We start from the raw sequence: 20,883 nt of genomic DNA, 5'->3' as shown, positions 1-20,883 counted from the left end.
GAACGCAAATTAAAGTTTATAAAACTAAAAATTAATTTAATGTACTAGGGTCAAATCAACGTTGGTATCGTCAGTTAGGAGTGAAAGAGTTAAAGCATTATAATATTCAGAAACTGAGGGAAGGTAAAGACAGTGGCGTAACAAGGGGGCCCGTGCGCCAGGGTTCGAGAATATGTTGGTGGGCACCCATCCCGTAGGTTGATTGTGACATGTAAAAAAAAAGTCACCATGAATGCACCATCATATTTACAAACAGGCTTTCCGATTCAAGCACCTCATATAATTTGTTTGGAAAAAATGTTTCGGATGTTCCTTCAGAATTACAAAAAAAAAATATATTACATCCTGGTCCCAAACCTACCCCCGGACGGTGGGGGATGGCAGCGGACAGGGTTCGAACCCGAGGTGCTGAGACGACAGTCCAGGGCGAATACCATACGACCAAGCAGCTATTACTTTAACAAATTTCCGTGTCATTCAGTAACGTCTTTTAGCAAACCATTACTATGGCCTCCTTAAGTCATCAAGCGACAATGGATCATTTCCTAGAAATGAGATGAAAGCCTCGGCTTTAGCTATAGTCGGGCCGATGTCGCCCACACATCAGTCACCCCCCCCCCCCCACGTATCTGATGTGTGCAGAAGAACGGCAAGTGCCAATGCAGTTTTGGATCAGCGGCGTCGGTTCCCTGAGGGTGTGACACCAAGTGTGGCAAGCTTCCCGAGGGTCATCGGCTCCGGATTTTTCCTTAGGATTGACTCACGAAGACTTTCACACATTTGGGTAGAGCTGCAAGTTCAGGGTTTTCCTTCTACTAGATGGATAGCCAGCCAAGGCTAACGAGCAAGTCCTATATGATATAAATTCCATACATTGAAATTCTTACATAAAAACTGTTTTTTTTCGATTTTTTTTTCTTTCAAGCGCCCTCTAGCGGTCATGGGACCAGGCGGAATGATTCCATTAGAGCCAATGGCTAATAAGCCATGGGGCCGCTAAGATTGAGTAGAGATAATATTTGGGGATTTATCTCTCAAGCCATTGTTTCCCAAATGCAATATCAGTGGCGTATCTAGGGTGGGGGAGGAGGGGGGATAATTTGAAGATCTCCCCATGCCCCAATTTGAGGGGGGCCTATAAAAATAAGTGTTTTAACATTAAAAATTAAATATTACGCACAATGCAGGGACCCACAAAGAAGTCAAGCCCCCCAGCCCCCAAAAACAATGAAAAATTTCCTAGCTACGCCCCTGTGCAATATAAAACACTTCGAACATAGGGCGCGGAATACACATTTGCGACAAAAGAAAATCCAGGCCGAGGACAGACACAGACGGCGAAAAAAGAACCTAATTCGACCACCGGTGGAAAACGGCTATGTCTGCGCTATATGTAGCAAACTATGTAGGTCGCATTTGGGAATACGTAGCCACGTGAAACACTGTACTCCTCATTACTATTTGGACTCGTAAGACAAGCCTATAATACATTAGAAAAGTATGACATTATCGTTACAAATATTGTAATGACGCCACAGCGGTGATTGTGTCAGATTGCTATAATTATAACACATGATAAGAGTAAGAAAAATTACCCTTCAGACCTTGCAATCTAAAGACCAACGAGGATGTCATGTGGCCAGCATAACGACAAACTTTACTTTTCCAAAACTATGTCAGGTACTCAGAGGCGCCCTAAAGATACCGAAATTAAAAATCCCAGGACTCCCCGGTTTGGAAACCAAGCCATAGCTTATGTGTATCATGGCAGCTAAATAGTCAGCAAATATTAACAAGGTTATTACTGGTCAGAGAAGATAGAAACCTGAGAAGGTCGACCTTTAGTATGTATGCTGGAATTGTGAGATATGAAAATGTGAGGGTCTGTGACGTCTAAAGTAAACACGTCCTATCAAACTAAATTAGACTTCCGTTTCCGGTTCATGTCAAACTGAGAAAGAAATTTAGATTGATGTACTTGGAAATGATTATCCTTTTTTTTTTCTTACCCTAGTGTCATATAAAATTACCGAAAATGGTCGTACCCAATGGAAACAGATTCTCTGCGGCTTTATAATGCCATGTGGTCAGGGGTTTTCGAAAGTCACCCCCCCCCCCAAAAAAAAAAAGTTTATTTCGAGCAGACATATCTGCGCAATCTTTGAAATCTGTAGCACTTTCATCATAATATCGATATACATAATGTGACTTTTGAAATGTGCAATTCGTTCTTGGATGTACGATTCCAAAATAAAATTGTTGTTATAAAACAGGTGTTCCTGAACAAGAATAATTGTAAAATAAGGAGCGCAAATTATTCCATCAAATTATCAAAATTAATTTCGTAATACTGTCATTGAATTCAGCTAGAGGCATTGACTTCATCTATTTCCATTGGGCCCTGCCTCTTCTATTAACATATGTAATAAATAATAACTTCATCTATCAAAGTTAAAATAAAATTGTTTGCTCAAAATTAAACCTATGTTACTCCGACTGGCAGGTGAGGGGGGGGGGATTAAGTTTCTATTATGTTAAGATAATTAAATCTTTATTGGCTGGTCAACATTCTCCACAAAATAGGTCATAAATAGCATGTCCAATGAATTGCCAGTTTCTATAGATAAGATTACATACTAGAAGACCTAGAAGACTTAGAAAAACCTATGCTTCAAAAGAAAGTTTTTCTTCCTCTTAACAAATATCCTTCACTTCTCAACCACATGTTTCAAACCCAGCAAATAACCCAGAGATGACCATTAAATTAAGCAGAGATGACCATTAAATAAAAAATATTTAACGAAGGTTAGTCCAACCATGCTCAGAAAGAAGTCCTTATTTAGTAAAGTATTTAAAAATAGTTTTTTAGCATAGCATTATTACCTAAAATACCGTTATTACTTAAACTCTAAACAAATCTAGCAACAGGGTAACCAAAATTGAGCTTAAATTACACTTCCAGGGACACAGTAACTAATCTCAAAAATGTTGTTAAGATCAAACTTTGTTAAGGGCGCCACAATTAATTTTTGTGTTAAACCAAGATAAAAGCAAAGCACCATTTCTTTTTTAAGATCTTAAAACTAAATTCCAAACTGGCAGCTTAGTTTTTAAAATCCTCCTCCTGTTGTGTCAATATCACGTTATATAAAAAAAAAAGAGTAAATTTATTGTACTTACAGTTCAACTTAAATTTTATGACTTCTAAGTGTGTAGCTGTAGATCTAATTATCCAGTGGATCTGTAGTTACACAAATATTTTACACAATTTCTTGTGTCCGTGAAGAGTATACGAATTTATTGAAGCTGTAACAAGCGAACAACCACTGCCTCTTATCTTCACTCAATGTTTACAACATGTCATTCAATCCAATATTGAAACTTTATATTATGTATTGGTCTCTACCTGCCAGTGTACAATATATTTACGCAAAGTCTATATCGCAGCTATTATTGTTTTATTTTCTTTGACGAAACTCCGAAATAGCTTGTTACAACATGGCGGACAAGTAATCCTGTTTCTTAGCCTTAGAAAGTAACAGTACCAGGTTGGCCATAAATTTAAAAAAGAGACTACTCCTATTGCTATATGTTTCTTTTAACTTATCAAACACAAAATTTAACATAACATTTTAGCCAAGATTAAAAAATAAATCGACTTATGCGCGGTGAAAAAATCTGGCACCAACAACACCCGCTGGCAGCAGACAAACACACGGTCTCTATGGAGACGGCTGAACTAATCAAAAATACCCTTGCGATATCTACTACTTTAAAAACGACCCGCAGTGAGAATGGCTTTCATTCCCCAACACTTCCCTTTATTTTCCAGAACGACCAGGGCAAGCTTGTGTGTCTAGTGAAACTTGGCTTCAATGGCCCAGAACAAAAGGCGGGAGAAAGACGGTTTAGTGGTGTTGACTTAACTGGGATTGATCGCGGGTGAAAGTGCACAGAACACAATTTCGATGACAACTCGGACTAGTTACCTCCCCTTAATCTTGGATTGTCGTTTATAGTTACAATAAAATAGTCACTGAAATCTTAAGCAACATAAGACATACTTAAAATATCCAATGTAAACGTAATCAATTGATGTGATCAGTGTGTTAAGACAGGCCGAATATCCAAACTATAGGCCTACACAAAACTGAAATTTCAAAAAGATCATCAGTGATTAAGAATAGTGATTAAGTCTAGATCTGTAACTATTTGCCTAGGAAGATTAAAACCTTGAACTGTTTTTGACAACTTATGTTTCACTTACAAAGACCGCATCACAATTGAAGAGATTAAAAACAAGATCAATACAGCGAGTAGACCCCACAATGACCTGCTAACCACTGTCAAAAAACGCAAAGTTAAACTCTATGGCCACACCATAAGGTCCCCAGGGCTTGCAAAGACCTTCCTTCAATGAACAGTACCAGAAAAAAGAAGAAAAGGCAGACAGAGAAAGGGAAGGGAAGAAAAGAACGGGCAGGCCTGTCAATGAATTTCATTTTCTTTAGAAGGCAAAAGACAGAAAGGAATGGAGAAAGACACTGGACAGATCTTGTGTGGTGCTACAACGGTTCATCAGACTAAGGGATAGACGAAAGAGAAGGATGTTTCAGGGGGTCCTCTTGTGTCTTTATCATTCTAAGACGACGCATAACAATGTCCGAATGAAGCTAATGATAAATGAAAAATGGGTCTAAAATTGTGACCTATATATTGGGCACCTCGGGGAAGCCTTCTTTTTAAATAAATGAAAAAATATCTTTATATATATATATAGGCCTATATATATATATATTTGATTTAAATTTGCGAAAATCTTATAATAAATAAGTATAAAATTATATGAGTCCGAAACAAAACACTACTGTATACATACTACAAATACATAAGAGATTTCGGTTTTTGGAACTGATTATCTTCAAATCCAAAAATAAGTTGAATAAGTTTCTTTTCTTCCTTCTTCTTTTAAACACCAAAATGCCAGAGATATCTTACAAAAAAAAATCAAAATCTTATCAAAGGGAAGTAGCTGTATACTTAAAACTATAACTTAAAAAATTACGTTTAAAAGTATTTACCAGACAGACAGACATATAAATAGAAAGACATACAGAAAGAAAGACAGAGTGAGTTGATATAACCTTTGTAATAATAATAATTTTAAAAATTCAAATAAATTTGAACCCCTTAAAAAAAATTTGTTCTTCAATACATGACATCAAATAGGATAAATAAATAGCCCTGCTAAATCTGGACACACATGTAAACTCTATGATTACCAAATTATTATTTTTTGATAACGTGATCTAAAAACATGTAAGACTGACTGAAAAAAAGTGAAGCCAAATTTTGAATAGTTCAAAATAAAATCGATACTTTCTAGTATTATCTTGTAAACTTCAATTTGTAAAGAAGGAAGATTAGATCTGCTGGAAAAAAAACTTATGACAAATGTTTTCTTAAGAATCGATAATAAATTTGTTTATCGCCAAACGTATTGACAGTAAAAAGAATGTCACGGAGCTAAATCTGGACACATTCAATTTACTTACGTAAAAAAAAAAAAAAAAACTGGCACTCTCATGAATCAACAACTCAGTGTCAAAAAGATTTTTTTTTTCTGGGTCGCAAAAATCAATTAATTGTGTCATATGGGAACCTGCCATTTAGTCTGTTAGCCCTCCTCCCCCCCTCCACAAAGCAAATTTTACAACTAACTCTGAACAGTAACTTTTCATCTTCCTTGCATCCTTTCCTTTTACAAAGCTTATATCAGCTCACACTGTCTGTCTGTCTGTCTGTCCAAAAGTTTGTACACGTTATTTCTCCGACACACAACCTCGAATCAAGCCAGGGTGCGGATTGGATGTCAAAATCGGCCCGGGCACTTCTATACAATCCGGCCCAAAAATCTGTATATAATATGATGGGCATCCAATTCTATGTCTATCAGTCCTCTAAATCATTGTTAAGTATGTTAATGTATCGATAACTGTAACATGCTCAATGTCTTTATAAGAAATGTAGGCCATATGTTGCTTTTTAATCACTAAACGTGTCGGCCCTAAAGGGACGGAGCCTACTAGTAGCACTGTCTACGGATGTAATCTATTACATTATGTCGGAAAGATTTCTTTAAACGACGTTCAAAGGGTCACTTTTAGAAGAGGGTATTACAAAACCTTTAACAATTTAATACGTGTCATAGTGGCATCCATGCGGCTCTTTCGGTGGCCTACCGGCCCATTTAGGTAACTGCCCACCGGGCATTTGCCCGAATGTCCATATAGCCAGTCCGCCCCTGAATCAATCTGAAATTTCGCACAATTATTTCTTTTATCTGACAACGTCACAACCCGTGGGTCGTGGAGACCAATGTCTGCACGACGCGGCAACGAGCTCATTGGTCTAAATTCTATGACGTATGGTCTCGCTTGCAGACGATAAACGTTTACTGAAGAGCAATGTCTGAGACGAAATTAACTAAAAGGAAAAAGTTCCCCTTTCAGACCTTGCGATCTGCTTCTGTGGCCCACGGTTAACGAGGATATCATGTGGCCAGCACAACGACCAACCGCCTTTATTTTTCGCCGACTATTGTCTGGTACCCATTAGAGCTGGGTGGACTCAGAGGCGCCCAAGGATCCCGAAATTAAAAATAACAATCTTCACCAGGATTCGAGAATTCGAGCCCGGGACCTTCAGTTCAGAAGCCAAACGCTTTACCGCTCAACCACAACGCCTACTAATTTATTTATTATCTAACTGAAAATTCAGCGTGTAAGTTTACCATTGGTTATTCTAATAATAGCTGTTTTTAGCAGTGACTTCAAACTAACTGACGATAAATGTATTCAAAGTTTAGCAAGGTAGGCCTACACATTAACAAACAAGTTTTATACGTAAACCAAGATCTATACTTCATATTGATTTCCCTTTCACTCCGCGGGCCACCTTCAAGAAAAAAAAATTCTCTACTGATCATGGCGCATTCTTTGAAATCTTATATGTGGAATAAAGCAAATAGAGAATACATATATATATATATATATATAGGTTGGACTATCAAACAGTACCGTGTTCAACTTCCATTGAAACTCTTCGGTGTAAAGTGATTGCTATCTACACACTTTATGTGAACATGTAAATTTGAAACTGACATTCGCTCTGCCATTTCTTGCTAACCATAGAGTTCATAAAAAAAATGATTACTGCCCCTTGTTAGTTATAAAGAAGACAACAAAATCTCTTTGAGGGTGGGGTAGTACAGTGCTGTAGTTTTGGAAATCTGACGGAATCTTGTCTTCGAAGAGCATAACTTCTTGATATCAGGAGGCTGAATTTTAATTTCTGGAGCGGCATCAGCCCTGTTTTTAGACTTTGTCTTGGTTGCAACATAATCTGTATATATAATTCTCTCCGTCGCCCAACAATGCTGGAGACCACGCACGCCCACCGACTCTCTAACCCTCGATGAAAAAGTCATGGAAAGATAACTCTTTTATTAACGCAAGTCGAGCTAGAGTTACCCCACGTAACTTTCGTGGCGACAGAGAGTGCGGCTAAAAAAAAAAAGAAGGGGTAAAACATGTATTCTTCTCTGTATATATAATTCTCTACGTCGCACAACCATGCGGGACACTACGCATGCACGTTTACTCTCTAACCCTCCTCCCGCCCCCTCCCTTCCGCACCCGCGACTTCCTCGCTTTCCAGGCATGCGCACACAGTCGTTTTCCCAAACCCAACCCATTTTGAACAACCGTGTCTTTCAGGAAGTGTTCACCCGTCACTAAATAGCAGCGTATGCTACGCCCCGGGTTGACTAGTAAGAAAATATGGCCTCACACAACTTGGTTGTAGTAACTGAAGTAAAATAACAAGCTGCTAGTTTTGAGATATTATGTTCAGACCATCTCCACTAAAAGAGATTTAATGGATAATCTTTGTATCATTTAAAGGTCAAAGTTCATAATGATATTGTAGAATATTTTTCCGTTATATAGAATAGATAATGAAATGAACTTGTATTTTTAATAATAATAATTATAACTTTTATATAGTGCTAATTACATGCTTATAGAATGCTCAGAGAGCTATGGTCCAATCTCACTTGTGGACCAGTGAGGATAGTGGGTATCAGGGAGAAGGTTTTCCGTGCTGCCTTTAGGTGCTCAGTAAACACAGCTCTGCTATTTTTCTGTTGCATTTACTCACCCTCATGTGAACTGGTTTCATCAATCCATTGTACAATACATGGAAGTCATACGATAATTGTGGTTTGCAATATACTTTTTTTAAAAAATATCTCGAATTATACTTAAAAAAAATATATTTCTTTTTTTTTTATTCAGTATTTTTAAATGGACTTACGTAATCTCTAATATAATATAGTTCGTTCATAGGTGGTGTAATGATAACTACTTTTGTCACCCAGTGGGCTGAGGGCTTTATACTTGGGTTTTGTGCCTCCTCGTGAGGCCTATGTGATCCCGAAATGTTCGGCTGCACACTGGGCAGGTTATTCCAGCTGGAGCTAGTGTCATGGGCCTTGCTTTTCTTCTCTGGCGTTTTTCTTCTGCCAGCATTGTTCTCTTTCTTCAGCAGTTTGTGCACCAATTTTCACAGAGCGACGCCATGATGCTCTGCCATGTGCTCCTGTCTCCCGGGTGGCTGGGTTAATGCTGAACGCTTTCAGAGAAGCTTTGAGGGTGTCACTAAAGCGTTTCCTTGGTCCGCATTGTGAGCGCTTTCCTTCTCTTAATTGGCCATACAGAAGTCGTTTAGGGATGCGGCGGTCTTCCATTCTTCAGACGTGTCCTGCCCATCGCAGTTGTGTCTGCATCAGGATTGTGTGGATGCTTTGCAGACCGCTCTACGAAGGACTTCAGTATCTGGTATTTTTTCTTGCCTGCTCTAGGGAAAGCCTACTCGAATCCAAGCATCAAAATAAATGGACATGATAAAAATGCAGTGGACAGATTCTTGGCAGCACACTCTCCAGAAACGAAAAGATCGATAATGAAATCGACCTGCGTATCGCCAAGGCCAGTGCATCCTATGGCAGACTGTCTAAAAACGTCTGGAACAGACGTGGTATCACCACAAATACAAGGCTAGGGATCTATCGAGCTGTCATCCTTCCTACATTGCTCTATGCCTCAGAAACGTGGACAGTGTACAGAAAACATGCAAAGAAACAAAACTACTTTCACATGACATGTCTAAGAAAAATACTGAATGTCAAATGGCAAGAAAAAATATCGGATACAGACATATGTACAATTTAAAAGACAGCTTATTATTGTTTATGTTATGCATTGAAAGATCATCAATAATAAGATTTTCTCTTTAATTCTTAATCATATTTTTGTTTTCAATTATTAAATAGCTAAAGAGAGCAAAGCTTGTTTTTGATTCTATACGATGTAGTTAAATTATTTTTCATCTAATCAAAAGACATTTCATAAACAATGGAACATAATAAATAGTTTATGGCTAATCCAAATTAAACTTACGAAGAAAACTTTTGGAAACTTATGCACCCACTTTTGGATTACTGTTTTAAATGACAACGTAGTTATCCCCCCTGATACTACTGTTAATAACTTTAGTTCTATTTATGGTATACATTAGATGGTCGTCATAAATGTCATTCTCTATTTGGGAATTAGCTTATAATTTAAAATAATTTAGATTTTAATCAATTGCATACCTATTTAACAGCAGCTCTCTTTGAAGACAGGAGCAGACGGCGAAAAAAAAATACAATTTAATTCGACCCCTCTATCTGCTTAAATGTGTATCTCTAATGCGGGGGGGGGGAAGTAAGGGATATCTGGATGAATTTGACCGTAATCTATTTTTAAAAGCATTTACAAAAAAAAAAGGCCTGATTACGAACTCAAGGCTTACGCCTTCTCTAGCAGACACACTAACCACTCTTCTACTGAGGTGGTTATGACTATAGAAGATTGAATAGTTATAATAATGTTTGTTTCGAACTTACTTTAAAGCGGCGACCTATAAAGGGGACTAATTCAGCTTATACCACGATTTCAGTCAAGTATAATTTCTTTCCCTTGTTAGATATAAAATAATTAATTATCAATAGTTAATTTTAAAAAATTTGTTATTTTCTTTTAATCCTTTTTGTTTTTCAGGTAACAGAAATAGAAATAAATCTGCCCAGTTTCAGGTTAATCCGAGATTGGGTGTGGGAGATATAACGTGTACAATCATTTTACCAGACAGACAAACAGACAGAGTGAGCTGATGTAAGCTTTGATAAAAGTTGTTGGCCATATTCCTGCCGAAAGTTCTGCCGGTGAAATAGTGTTTTTAATGTGTGGAGTGACAAAAAGCTATCGGAGGGCTTAGATACCCCCTCCCCTAAAACAAAATTTATATGCTGACGTTTTCAAATAAAACATGCAACCCTGATAGTTTTAGTGACGAAAGGGCTATCTAATAAACCATTACCTGTGCTCAGCGTCACGGCAATAGAAATCACATTCATTGTTTTGATGTTTTGTGCACTTTTGGAGTATTTTCATGCTTGAAATTGAGATATCTAGTACGTTGTAAATTATTTTTTTCGTATCTTTATTTCTGTAAAGTTCCAAGTAGAAGTTTTAACTAATAAATTGAATTGAAACTTGCTACTTTTGTTTTGTTAATACCTAATTCATTAAAATCGAATCCGAACATGAACCCGAACTTTAGATCTGACCGAACTGAACCGAACCCGAACTATATTTGTTATCAAACCGAACCAGAACGTAAATCTAACCAAACCGAACCCAACCCGAACTTCATTAGATGGGATCGATCTCAATCTCTAAAAGAAAACGCAATCCTCATTTCATATGCAAGGACGAATTCTTTTTTCTCTTTTTTAAATAAGCGGATCTCACACTGAGTGACACCAAGAAGACTTTAATAAAACAGAGTAATTAAAAAAACATTTTTAAAAAATTATAGAAAGAATGGCAAAATGAATAGAATTTGAAGATTTCAAACGTGAATAATTAGACCTTGTTACAAGGATCGTTACGCGGTAGCTGAGCTGTAAACGCTTGGCTTCTGAATCGGGGTCCAGGGTTCCAATTCTGGCGAAGACCGAGATTTTTAATTTCGGGATCCACTGGCACCTCTGAGTCCACCCAACTCTAATGGGTACCCGACATTAGTTGGGGAAAAGTAAATGGGGTTGGTCGTTGTGCTGGCCACATGACACCCTCGTCAAACGTAAGACACAGATACATATGACCTTTACATCATCTGCCCTATAGACCACAAGGTCTGAAAGGGGAACTTTACTTTACAAGGATCGTCTTCTTTTAAGAATTGGCCTTCTCGTGCTATCCAGTAGTAAACTTTTGGGCCCTTTCTCTGTCGTCTCCTAAAGACTAACCACCCATAAGTTATACGCTGCATGGCTGTTTGGAATGCTCCGCGGGCTGCTGACACCATGATCACGAATTGGAACCCCGCCCGCTGTGTTCCTGTAAAAAGTTAGGGCTTAGGACAAAATATTCTTCATCTATGAAAGTACGTTTGCTATGTTACAAATCAAAAAAGAGATTAATTAATACAAATATACAAATAGAATGTAAATTTTTCAGCATTATTGTGTGACAAATTTTACGAATCTAGAAAAATAACTAGCAGGTAAATTTCGACACCCGACTCGGGCAGAGTTGTGTTTACTGAGCGCCTGAAGGCAGCATGGAAAAACCTTCTCCTAGATACCCCTCTCCCCCCCTCTGGTCTACAACTGAGATTGGACCAAAGCGCTCTGACCATACTATATGCAAAAGAATAGTGTAATATAAAAGCCATAATATATCTACTACCATGCAACTGTTGATAGGTTTCCAATCTACAATGCGAAAGTAGAAAAACATAAAAAGAAGAACATTACAATATGTAAAAAAAAAAATCGTATATTTAATTAATCAAGTCAGACTCCCTATATAAAACATGTAAGCTTCATTCCGTGATTAGAAAATGTAAATCAAAATACATTTGCATATAATCGATTACACTTGTTTGAGTGAGTCTACTCTTTCAGTTGTGTATGTTAATGATTTCCTTATTTTTTCTATATATTTTTTGTGTGTGCATGCCCTAGATTTATGAGTGTTTACTGTGTGAGTGTGCTACATATGTATTTCCCAAACTGTGTTAGTATTTCCAGGGCAGACCCAAAGGCTTAGGCAAACTAAGCAGCCGTCTGGGGCATCCGATTGAGGGGGGCTTGCACAGAACTAAAAAGATTTATTTATTTTTTTTAGTAAGAAAAAATAGCGCAACGTGGATCAAATCTTAAACTCTAGGGCTCTATGTTTTTTAGCCTCGCTTTAAGTCTCTACCATGATTGAAGGTTTATTCACAAATGTATAGATCTACTTTAGATCTAACTTTTAGACTACATATGTTAGAAGACCATTGTTTCTTTCTTTTGGTGAAATATCGAAACATTATTTTAACTCTCTGAAATTTACTTATTTGTGAATTTATTTTTAGCCTTAATTTTTCTTTTTGTTTTTCTATTTCATTTATGGCCACCATATTATTTCGTGGGGTGGGGCGGTGACTGAGTGGTTAAGCGCTTGGCCTTCAAACCTGTTGTCCCGTGTTCGAATCTCGGTGAATACTGGGATTTTGAGATTCCGTATTTTAAAAATGGCCCTGAGACCACCCAACTCTAATCGGTACCTGACTTCGGTTGGGGGAAGAAAAGGCGGTTGGTCATTGTGCTGGCCACTTGCCATCTTGCTCATTAACTGTTGGCTAAAGAAACAGATGACCTTAACATCATCTGCCCTATGGACCGCATGGTTTGAAAGGGGAACTATATTCACTTCACCTAGGGCCTCAAATCACCTAAGGCCGGCCCTGGTGTTTCACAAGGACTGATTTAATGTTCCACAACAACTTGAGTAATTAATTACTAAATATAGAAGAGAATTAATTTCTAAGTAGTCGCAGAAAGATTGATTTTATTAGCTCTTTGATATAACAGAAAGAAATTTTATAGTAAAACATATTAACATCACTATGAACTTTGAACTAATCTATTTTCTGACTCTAATTTTAAACCACGATACTAAGATCAAATTTTAAATGATTTCTGGTCAAGATTGTCTGAAGAGTACCTTAACTCTTTCACTCCTAATTAACGATATCATCGTTGATTTGACCTCATTTATTTAAATTAATTTTTTTGTTATGGAACCTTAATTTGTGTTATATAAAAAGAGCAGGCATTCTCCTATATTTCTATACCAAAAATAACGTCTTCTGATTACAAACAAAACTGTTAGCGAAGTTTAAAAATAGCAGAGTAGAATGTACAAATGTGAAAAATGAGTAATTCTCTCAGAACGTAGAAAAATAGTTACGGAGATAAAGAGTTAATATTTCAAACAGGCCATCGTTAATTATAATTCAGTTTCCTACAAACCCATTTGTTCGAATCAGAGTTTTCTTATTATGTTGCAATAAAAACAGGCCTGACGCCATACCAGATATTAAAGTACATTACATTAATATCGCAGGAGCGGCCTTAGCACCTGGGCAAGTGTCATATTAGGGTCACAACTATTTGTACGACGGGCTGATGGTGACAAAAGATTCTCTTCTTCGCGGGGGGGCCCTCTAAAGGTTCGGGCCTTTGGAGGTTGCCCTACTCGCCATCCCCTATGGCCGGACGACCTTCATTTTAGATAATTGAAAAGTAGCGTGACTGAGGAGTGCGTATAGAAGAAAAAAAATGTTGATCAATCTCTAGTACAGACGGTCTTAGAATGCCCATATTGAATTCTCATAAGACAGACTTTATTACTACAACAACCCAGCAAGGCCAACACTCTGTATAGCAGTGCTGAACAGGTAGAAAGAACATCTCGCTAATTTACCATGACACAGATTGTATAAGAGCTTATAACTCAGCAGCAAAATATGGCTAGAGGAAGACGTTACAGAAGTTTATAAGGTCTTAATTAATATTACAAGTTATACATTTTTATACTTTTAGACTTCAGTTTTGGGTGGTGCGGTGGCTGAGTGGTAAAGCGCTTGGATTCCGAACAGGGGTCCCGAGTTCAAATCTCGGTGAAAACAGGGATTTTTAATTTTGGGATCTTTTATTTCTGAGTCGGGAAAAAGTTAACGCGGTTGGTAATTGTACTGGTCACATGACACCCTCGTCAAGTGTTTTAGCTCTTGTTGGTTAACCTTTTTCTTGATGGAAAGACATGCTCCTATTAGATTCCCATTTGTGTAATTCTGTTAATTTTCTTTGTTAAATTTCTGCATCTTGTGTTGTTGTTTTTTTGTTTCATATATTATGCAATCTTTTGCAAATAATTTGACTTTTGTTCCTGAACTAATGCAATTCGGTAGTTCATTTATGTAAATTAGAAACAGTAGAGGGCCTAAGACTGTTCCTGTACACCTGAGTTTATTGTTATTGATGTCGATTTGGAGCCATTTAATATTACAGTATTTTCTCTTCCTATTAGGAAATCCTAAATCCATTTTTGTAATGAACAATTAATTCCAAAGTATTTAAGTTTTTAAAGCAGGCTATGGTGTTGAACTTTGTCGAATGCCTTAGAAATGTCTAATGAAATTGTATCTATTTGTTCACTATTATCTAATCCTAAAATCTAGAATTAATCCTTTTAGTTGAGTTTTACGTGGTCTATATTTATTTATTGGTATAAAGTGAGGACATTATGTTTACTTTACTGAGATTAAGGTTTAAAGCTGCTAAAGCATTTTAATGAAAGTTTGAAAGCTGTTAAAAAGGCGATTTGAGAGCAATTGAAGCAGACATCATTTAAATATCCCTAAATCAATAAACTACTTCATAAACGTTTAACAGATGACTGAATGATGACTGATGACTGAACTCTTGACAGGAAGTACGTCATCTGAGACTATTGCCTAGAACTAATCTTTATTGCCTCCTCTGGGGGCTACAGATTTATCACTCGTGAAACTAAACGCTGGAGTTATTGCTCTTAGATTTAATCGCTAGAGTTAATGTTCCTGGAATACGGTTTCGGATCCTTTCGGTCAGCGTAAGTCAGTGTTTCCCAAACTTTGGACATATTTGTACCCCTTCTAGAATTTACATAACGTTGAGTACCCCTCGTCCCTTTTTCTGGATGGAAAGACATGCTCCTATTAGATTCCCATTTCTGTAATTCTTCCAATTATCGTACCCCGCCCGATCCCAATGGATTATTTTAATAACAATAGATAGATAGATAGATAGATAGATAGATAGATAGATAGATAGATAGATAGATAGATAGATAGATAGTTAGGCAGCCAGAAAGATAGATAGACAGACACAAATAAATTGACTATAAAAGGGCTGGTACTCTCACTAATTCAATTGTATTTTCCTGTTTCTTTTCAACTTCCCTCCCTTGTAATCTCGGACTTACAAAAAAACACGAGTCTTTTAAAGCCCCTCCATTCACTCTGATAATCTACTCTGTCTGGAACGGCTGTATATATATGAACATATGCGCATACACTCAGAGATAAGGACACATATATCGGGCTAGATTAGCATAGAGGACTTGGTCCCAGGCTCGGTGCCTGAGCTAAATGGTTTGTCGAGTGACATGGTATTAAGTAGCACTATACAGTTATCAACTATCAATGATTCACTTTTGTGGAGTCGTTCACTTGGTATTTATAACTCCATTGTATGGCACACAAACTGTTTGTGCTTTAGAGACTAGAGAGACTTAGATCTGCATATATACTATAGAGATTACATATGTACTTAATGTACTAAAGATTTTGTACGAGAATTTCACTTCATCACACCCTATTATACAAAACATTAGAAATAAGCAAAATATGAAAATACTTTAAAACAAGGTTACAAAGACAGTTTGTGTGGAAACACAAACTCAAAATCGCCCCCCCCCCCAAAGTGGTCCACCCAGGCAGGCTTCAATATTTTCAGAAAGAACATCCGAATGAAATTATATCAAAGACAAATGAGAGATAAAAATGGAAAAAGAAGGTTGGCAGATCTTGTGTAGTGCCCCAACGGTCCAGCAGATCAAAGGATAGGTGAAAGTGAATGTAACGTTAGATGTGTACCTGGCCTAACTAGTTTCCCTTTCAGACCTTGTGGTCTATAGGGCAGATGATGTAAAGTTCATCTGTTTTTGTGGACTACGGTTAGCGAGGGTGTCATGTAGCCAGCACAACGACCAACCACCTTTACTTTTCCCCCAACTAATGTCAGGTACCCATTAGAGCTGGGTAGACTCAGATGTGCCCAAAGGTTCTGAAGCCAAGAGCTTTACTGCTCAGCCACCGCGCCTGCCCTGGCCTAACTGATGTCTTATAACTAACTGTTTTGAAAAGGCTCAATCTCATATTGGAATCCTCAAGAAAAAAAAAAACATATGCTTTTTCGCGTAACAATATATTACCACTTTTTTATTAACTAATTTTTTTATTTTTTTTAATTGATCCATACTTTCTTAGAAGCAACGAATAATTGCATAGTTTCAACTTCATCTGAGAATGGGAAGTGGGAGAAATAACGTGTTCAAAATTTTTACTAGACAGTTAAAGATATTAATTAGATGTGTGGACATAAGCTTTGTAAAAATAAATATACATATAAAGAAACAAAAAAAAATGGTTTAGGTTGAATGAATTTGCATCTTTAGTTCCTGATTTAAAGAAACATTGACATGTACTCATAGACATAAATAAATATAGACTGGCCAATTAAAGAGTTTTATGAAACGAAAATTTGTGATTTGCAATTTTGTGTACTTTATTATAAAACATTTATGAGCAGTATAAAAGTGCTTTTTAAACTTTGATACACACCTATAAATATTGTATATAAGGAGGCAGTGTAGATTTGTTTAATCTCTAAGAATGAAGATCATGTAACTTTTCATAATTCGTAAATCCGAATACAATAGATGTACATGTTTTCAAGTTACATGAAGTAACTTCCTTTTTCCAGTCTATATTTATTTATGTCTATGCATGTACTATAGAAGCACCTCTCCAGAACGCTCGGTTATGTGAGGTCCCATTTAAATTAGTTTCATCGCGTGCGTAAAACGGTGCGCACCATTACTTATTTATGTCACAGATTTGTTTAGATTAGTGCATTGCTATCATTGCATCATCTTCTTATCTCTTCTTCTTTCTCTAGCTTCCTCACTCTCTCTCACTCTGTCTCTCTTTCTCCCCCTCTCCTTCTTTGTGTGTCTCTCTCTCTCTCTTTCTCTCTCTCTCTTTCTGTGTCTCTTTCTCTCCCTCTCCTTTTTTCTCTCTCTCTCTTTCTCTCTCTCTCTTTCTTTCTTTCTCTCTCTCTCTCTCTTTTTCTCTCTCTTTCTTTCTTTCTGTCTCTCTCTCTTTCTCTCTTTCATTTTTTCTCTCCCTTTCTCTCCCTCTCGTTCTTTCTCTCCCTTTCACTCTCTTTCTCTCTCCCTCTCTTTCTCTCTATCTTTTTTATCTCTTTTTCTCTGTCTCTCTGTCTCTCTTTCTCTCTCTCTCACTCAGTATCTTTCAAAATCTCTCATTATTTTCTTTTCACTTTCATTTTATATCTTTATTCTACTTTCTTTTTACTCTCTCTCTTTCTTTCTTTCCGTCTTTTTCATTTTTTTTTTACGTCTTCTTAAGTCTTATTCTCCTCACGCTCTCTCTCTCTCTCTCTCTCTTTTGCTCTCTCTAACTCTCTCTCTTTCTAATTTTTTTTTCTAAGTCTTTATCAATTTCTTAAGATCTCTGCCTCATTCTTCCTAAACCTTTTCCCATAATTCTCCCCCTCTCCCCCCCCCCTCTCTGTCACTGCCTGGCCTTGAATTCACATCCACGTGCTGGTTCATCTCGTCTGTCTCTATCCTCTTGTGACTACCCAACGTGAGAGCTCTATGTACTGGTCTATACCGTCGCTATACCCTATAATGAAATAAAAAAGCTACCCATGTTTAAACTGAGCTTACTCCTAACCAAAGTATAATACCTTATTGTATCAAATACAGACGCTACTTCAAAAAAAAAACAAAAAACAACAACAACAAACAACAACAACAACAAAAGGTGGTCACTTGGTACGTTTTCCCAAGGTCAATCTAGTCACGCATATTTATCAATGGCTTAAATTCTGCCAAGTCGTTTAATTTCTTGGCTGATTCCATATTTCTAATAGCACTAAGAGGGGGGGGCGGGGAGGGTGCGGTGGTTGAGTCGTTAAACGCTTAGCTTCCAAACCCGGGGTGCTGGGTTCGAATCTTGGTGAAGACTGGGATTTGGAATTACAGGATTTTAAGGGCACCCCTGAGTCCATAATATTCTTATATGAGTGCCTGGCACTAGAAAAGTAGTCCTAGCTTATGGAACAGGATATTTCAGATGTTAATGCGGCTCCAATTCGTTACAATTTTACAGCATTGAAGTAATAACCCTAAAGAGTTTCGAATCGTCAGATTAGGTCATAACGACTTAGTATTATCAAACTAAGATAATGACTGTAATTCAATGAATCAAAGATATATGAATTGATCTAAATATTTCTCTACATTCATTATTCTCATAAGAATTTTTAGAAAATGAATTTAAAAAATATGTTTATGGATTAGTTTAATTCCAAGCTAATAGATCAGTGAAAGTGATATTGATGATATGATTTGCCTATATCCTTTGATTGTTCACCCTTTCTTCAAACATGTAAGCAAAGGGAAGCAACTAGAGCTCAGTCATCTAAACTTTATAATGAGCATCACTTTGAAATAATAGAATAATTAAATGTACCTAGAGTAGGAAAAATACCCGACAAAATAGAAATAATTGAAAAAAAAAGATCAACTTTTTTTTATTCCCTATATGTACTTATTATTATTATTATTATCTTTTCCCCATTAAATCAATCAGAAGTCAATGGTACACCAGTTGCAAGCGAACAAAAGGTGGTGATTCGCTACCTCATAATATAGTATGTGACAGTAAAACGTAACCGTCAATAATCCTTATATATGTTTTAATACTTACAATTTATAACACGCGAGCATATTAAAATGCCTGTGTAAATTATTCAAAGGCTTTGTTACCTGTTTTGTTTTCTACAGATCAACAGAGTGTAGAAAAAGAAGGTAAATAAAATACCCTAGGCCGACAATAGAGACAATAAAAGACACACTATCACACATATCAAACGAACTATTAAAATTATATTAATATTAATATTCACAACTTTCATAAAACAACAACAACAACAAACACACCAAACCAGTAACACGATAAACAAGAGAAAAAGCGTAGAAAAACTATGTTTGATAGACCAAGGAATATATTGACAAATGTGACATGACAGCCAGGACACACATTCAGATGTTCGACTTACCTGCTGTACCATCCGCATCCGCAACCTGGTCATGTTGTCATGGATACTCTCTGTATCCGTCGCCATCTTGGTTTCCCGCTTCTCACGTTGCCTGGACAACAAGCGGGGTTTTAAACGAAAATCTTGATTGTTGCTACTTGTAAGTGTAGAAATCTTGACAAGGCTCACGTGAAAAACATGTTTCTAACGACTCTCTGCAACTTCTCCTTCATATTTCATACTTTTAGCAACATTTTGTGAGAAAAATTAAAAAGTTCAAAACCTGTTAACACAACTTTAAGTCAAAAAGTTGAACACAGGAGAAAACAAAATGGCGGCGAAACCAATAACTACGTCACCACAATAATCTCTGCTACCACCAGAATGTCGAAGTTCAACTCTCCCCCCTCCTTCTCTTTTTTTCTCTTTCACTCCTTCACAAAATAAGGGGGGGGGGGAAGAAGTCAGTACCGTTTATTCATTAAAAAAAAAAGGTCACTTCTGCTTCGCAGTGTCGCTATTGAAATGACACGAGCGCCACCTGTATAGAAAAAAAAAATACTTTCTATTCTGTCAAGTGGAGAAACTCAAAGAGCGGAGAGGAACAGATTAAAAATCGATCGAAGCACGAGGGTGATTGAGATACGGGTCTCAATAAAATACCCCTCCCTGGTTATCTGGTGTTTATATATAAAGTGCCCCCCCCCCCTAGATTTACACATACCTTAAATGTGTAGTATTGAGATTTTAAAATATGTAGCAGAACACAAAAAAACGCATTAATGACGTCATCAAATACGTTGTATAAATATCCAATGTGTATAGCTGACATGCGTAGCAGATGTAATGTTATTAACTTACACCGTCAACTTATGAAAGACATTGTATATATTTATATAATGAACATTTGTATGTTGTTGTTTTTTTAGATGTTATTTCATACATGCCGTATAAAACTATAAATAGCCAGCTTTTTGGTACATCCGGTTGTACAAGATAATATATAGCTTTAGTTTTTGTTAAATGCATATGATGCTATTTCATTGCGGTTTCACACTACGGAAACTAATATTCTTAGCTTTACTGTTTGTAGTCCAATACGATTTAACGCTTTCTCTCCGTAATTATTTACCACGTTCTGGTAGAATCAACGCTGGTATCGTCAGTTAGGAGAAAAAGAGTTAAGTGTGGTGAACGATTCTATAACTTTTAACAAAACAAAACAAAAAATACAACTGGACAACTAAGAACCGTAATATAAAAAAGTTGATATGAAGATAACCCTTACCACGTCTATGCATATAACTTTAGTTGCAAGTAGAGCTGAATTCATTTTTATTGACTTCTAAACTCCCAAATTTAATTCAGAGTCCTTGACATTGTTTAATTTTTCATGAAAATCTGCAATACTTTTGGGACCCAGTGGCAAGGTTGATTATCTCCCTCTCTGGAGCCTAAGCTGGTCTCTAAAGCGTTTCCGTGGG

The 20,883-nt window shown here is 36.9% G+C and overlaps 1 protein-coding gene across 4 annotated transcripts in view; it reads right to left on the bottom strand.

The window, feature by feature from the left end:
- Positions 1-19,786, bottom strand: part of LOC106052884 (uncharacterized) — a 58,420-nt gene extending 38,634 nt beyond the window's left edge. For 2 of the 4 annotated variants that reach the window (XM_056045615.1, XM_056045617.1), the window contains exon 1: positions 19,421-19,786. In XM_056045615.1, the coding sequence (XP_055901590.1) occupies positions 19,421-19,486 (66 nt within the window). In that variant the 5' untranslated portion in view covers positions 19,487-19,786. Of the gene's footprint in view, positions 1-3,180; positions 3,828-19,420 lie in introns of those variants that run through there. The other 2 variants (XM_056045616.1, XM_056045618.1) reach the window with 2 other exon arrangements.
- Between the last annotated feature and the right edge of the window lie 1,097 nt (positions 19,787-20,883).

Source organism: Biomphalaria glabrata, chromosome 11 (assembly GCF_947242115.1).
Source record: "Biomphalaria glabrata chromosome 11, xgBioGlab47.1, whole genome shotgun sequence".
In the NCBI taxonomy this organism is placed as follows: Eukaryota; Metazoa; Mollusca; class Gastropoda; family Planorbidae; genus Biomphalaria; species Biomphalaria glabrata.
Note: the sequence above shows the minus strand (reverse complement) of the source record. Positions and strands in the feature narration are given on the sequence as shown.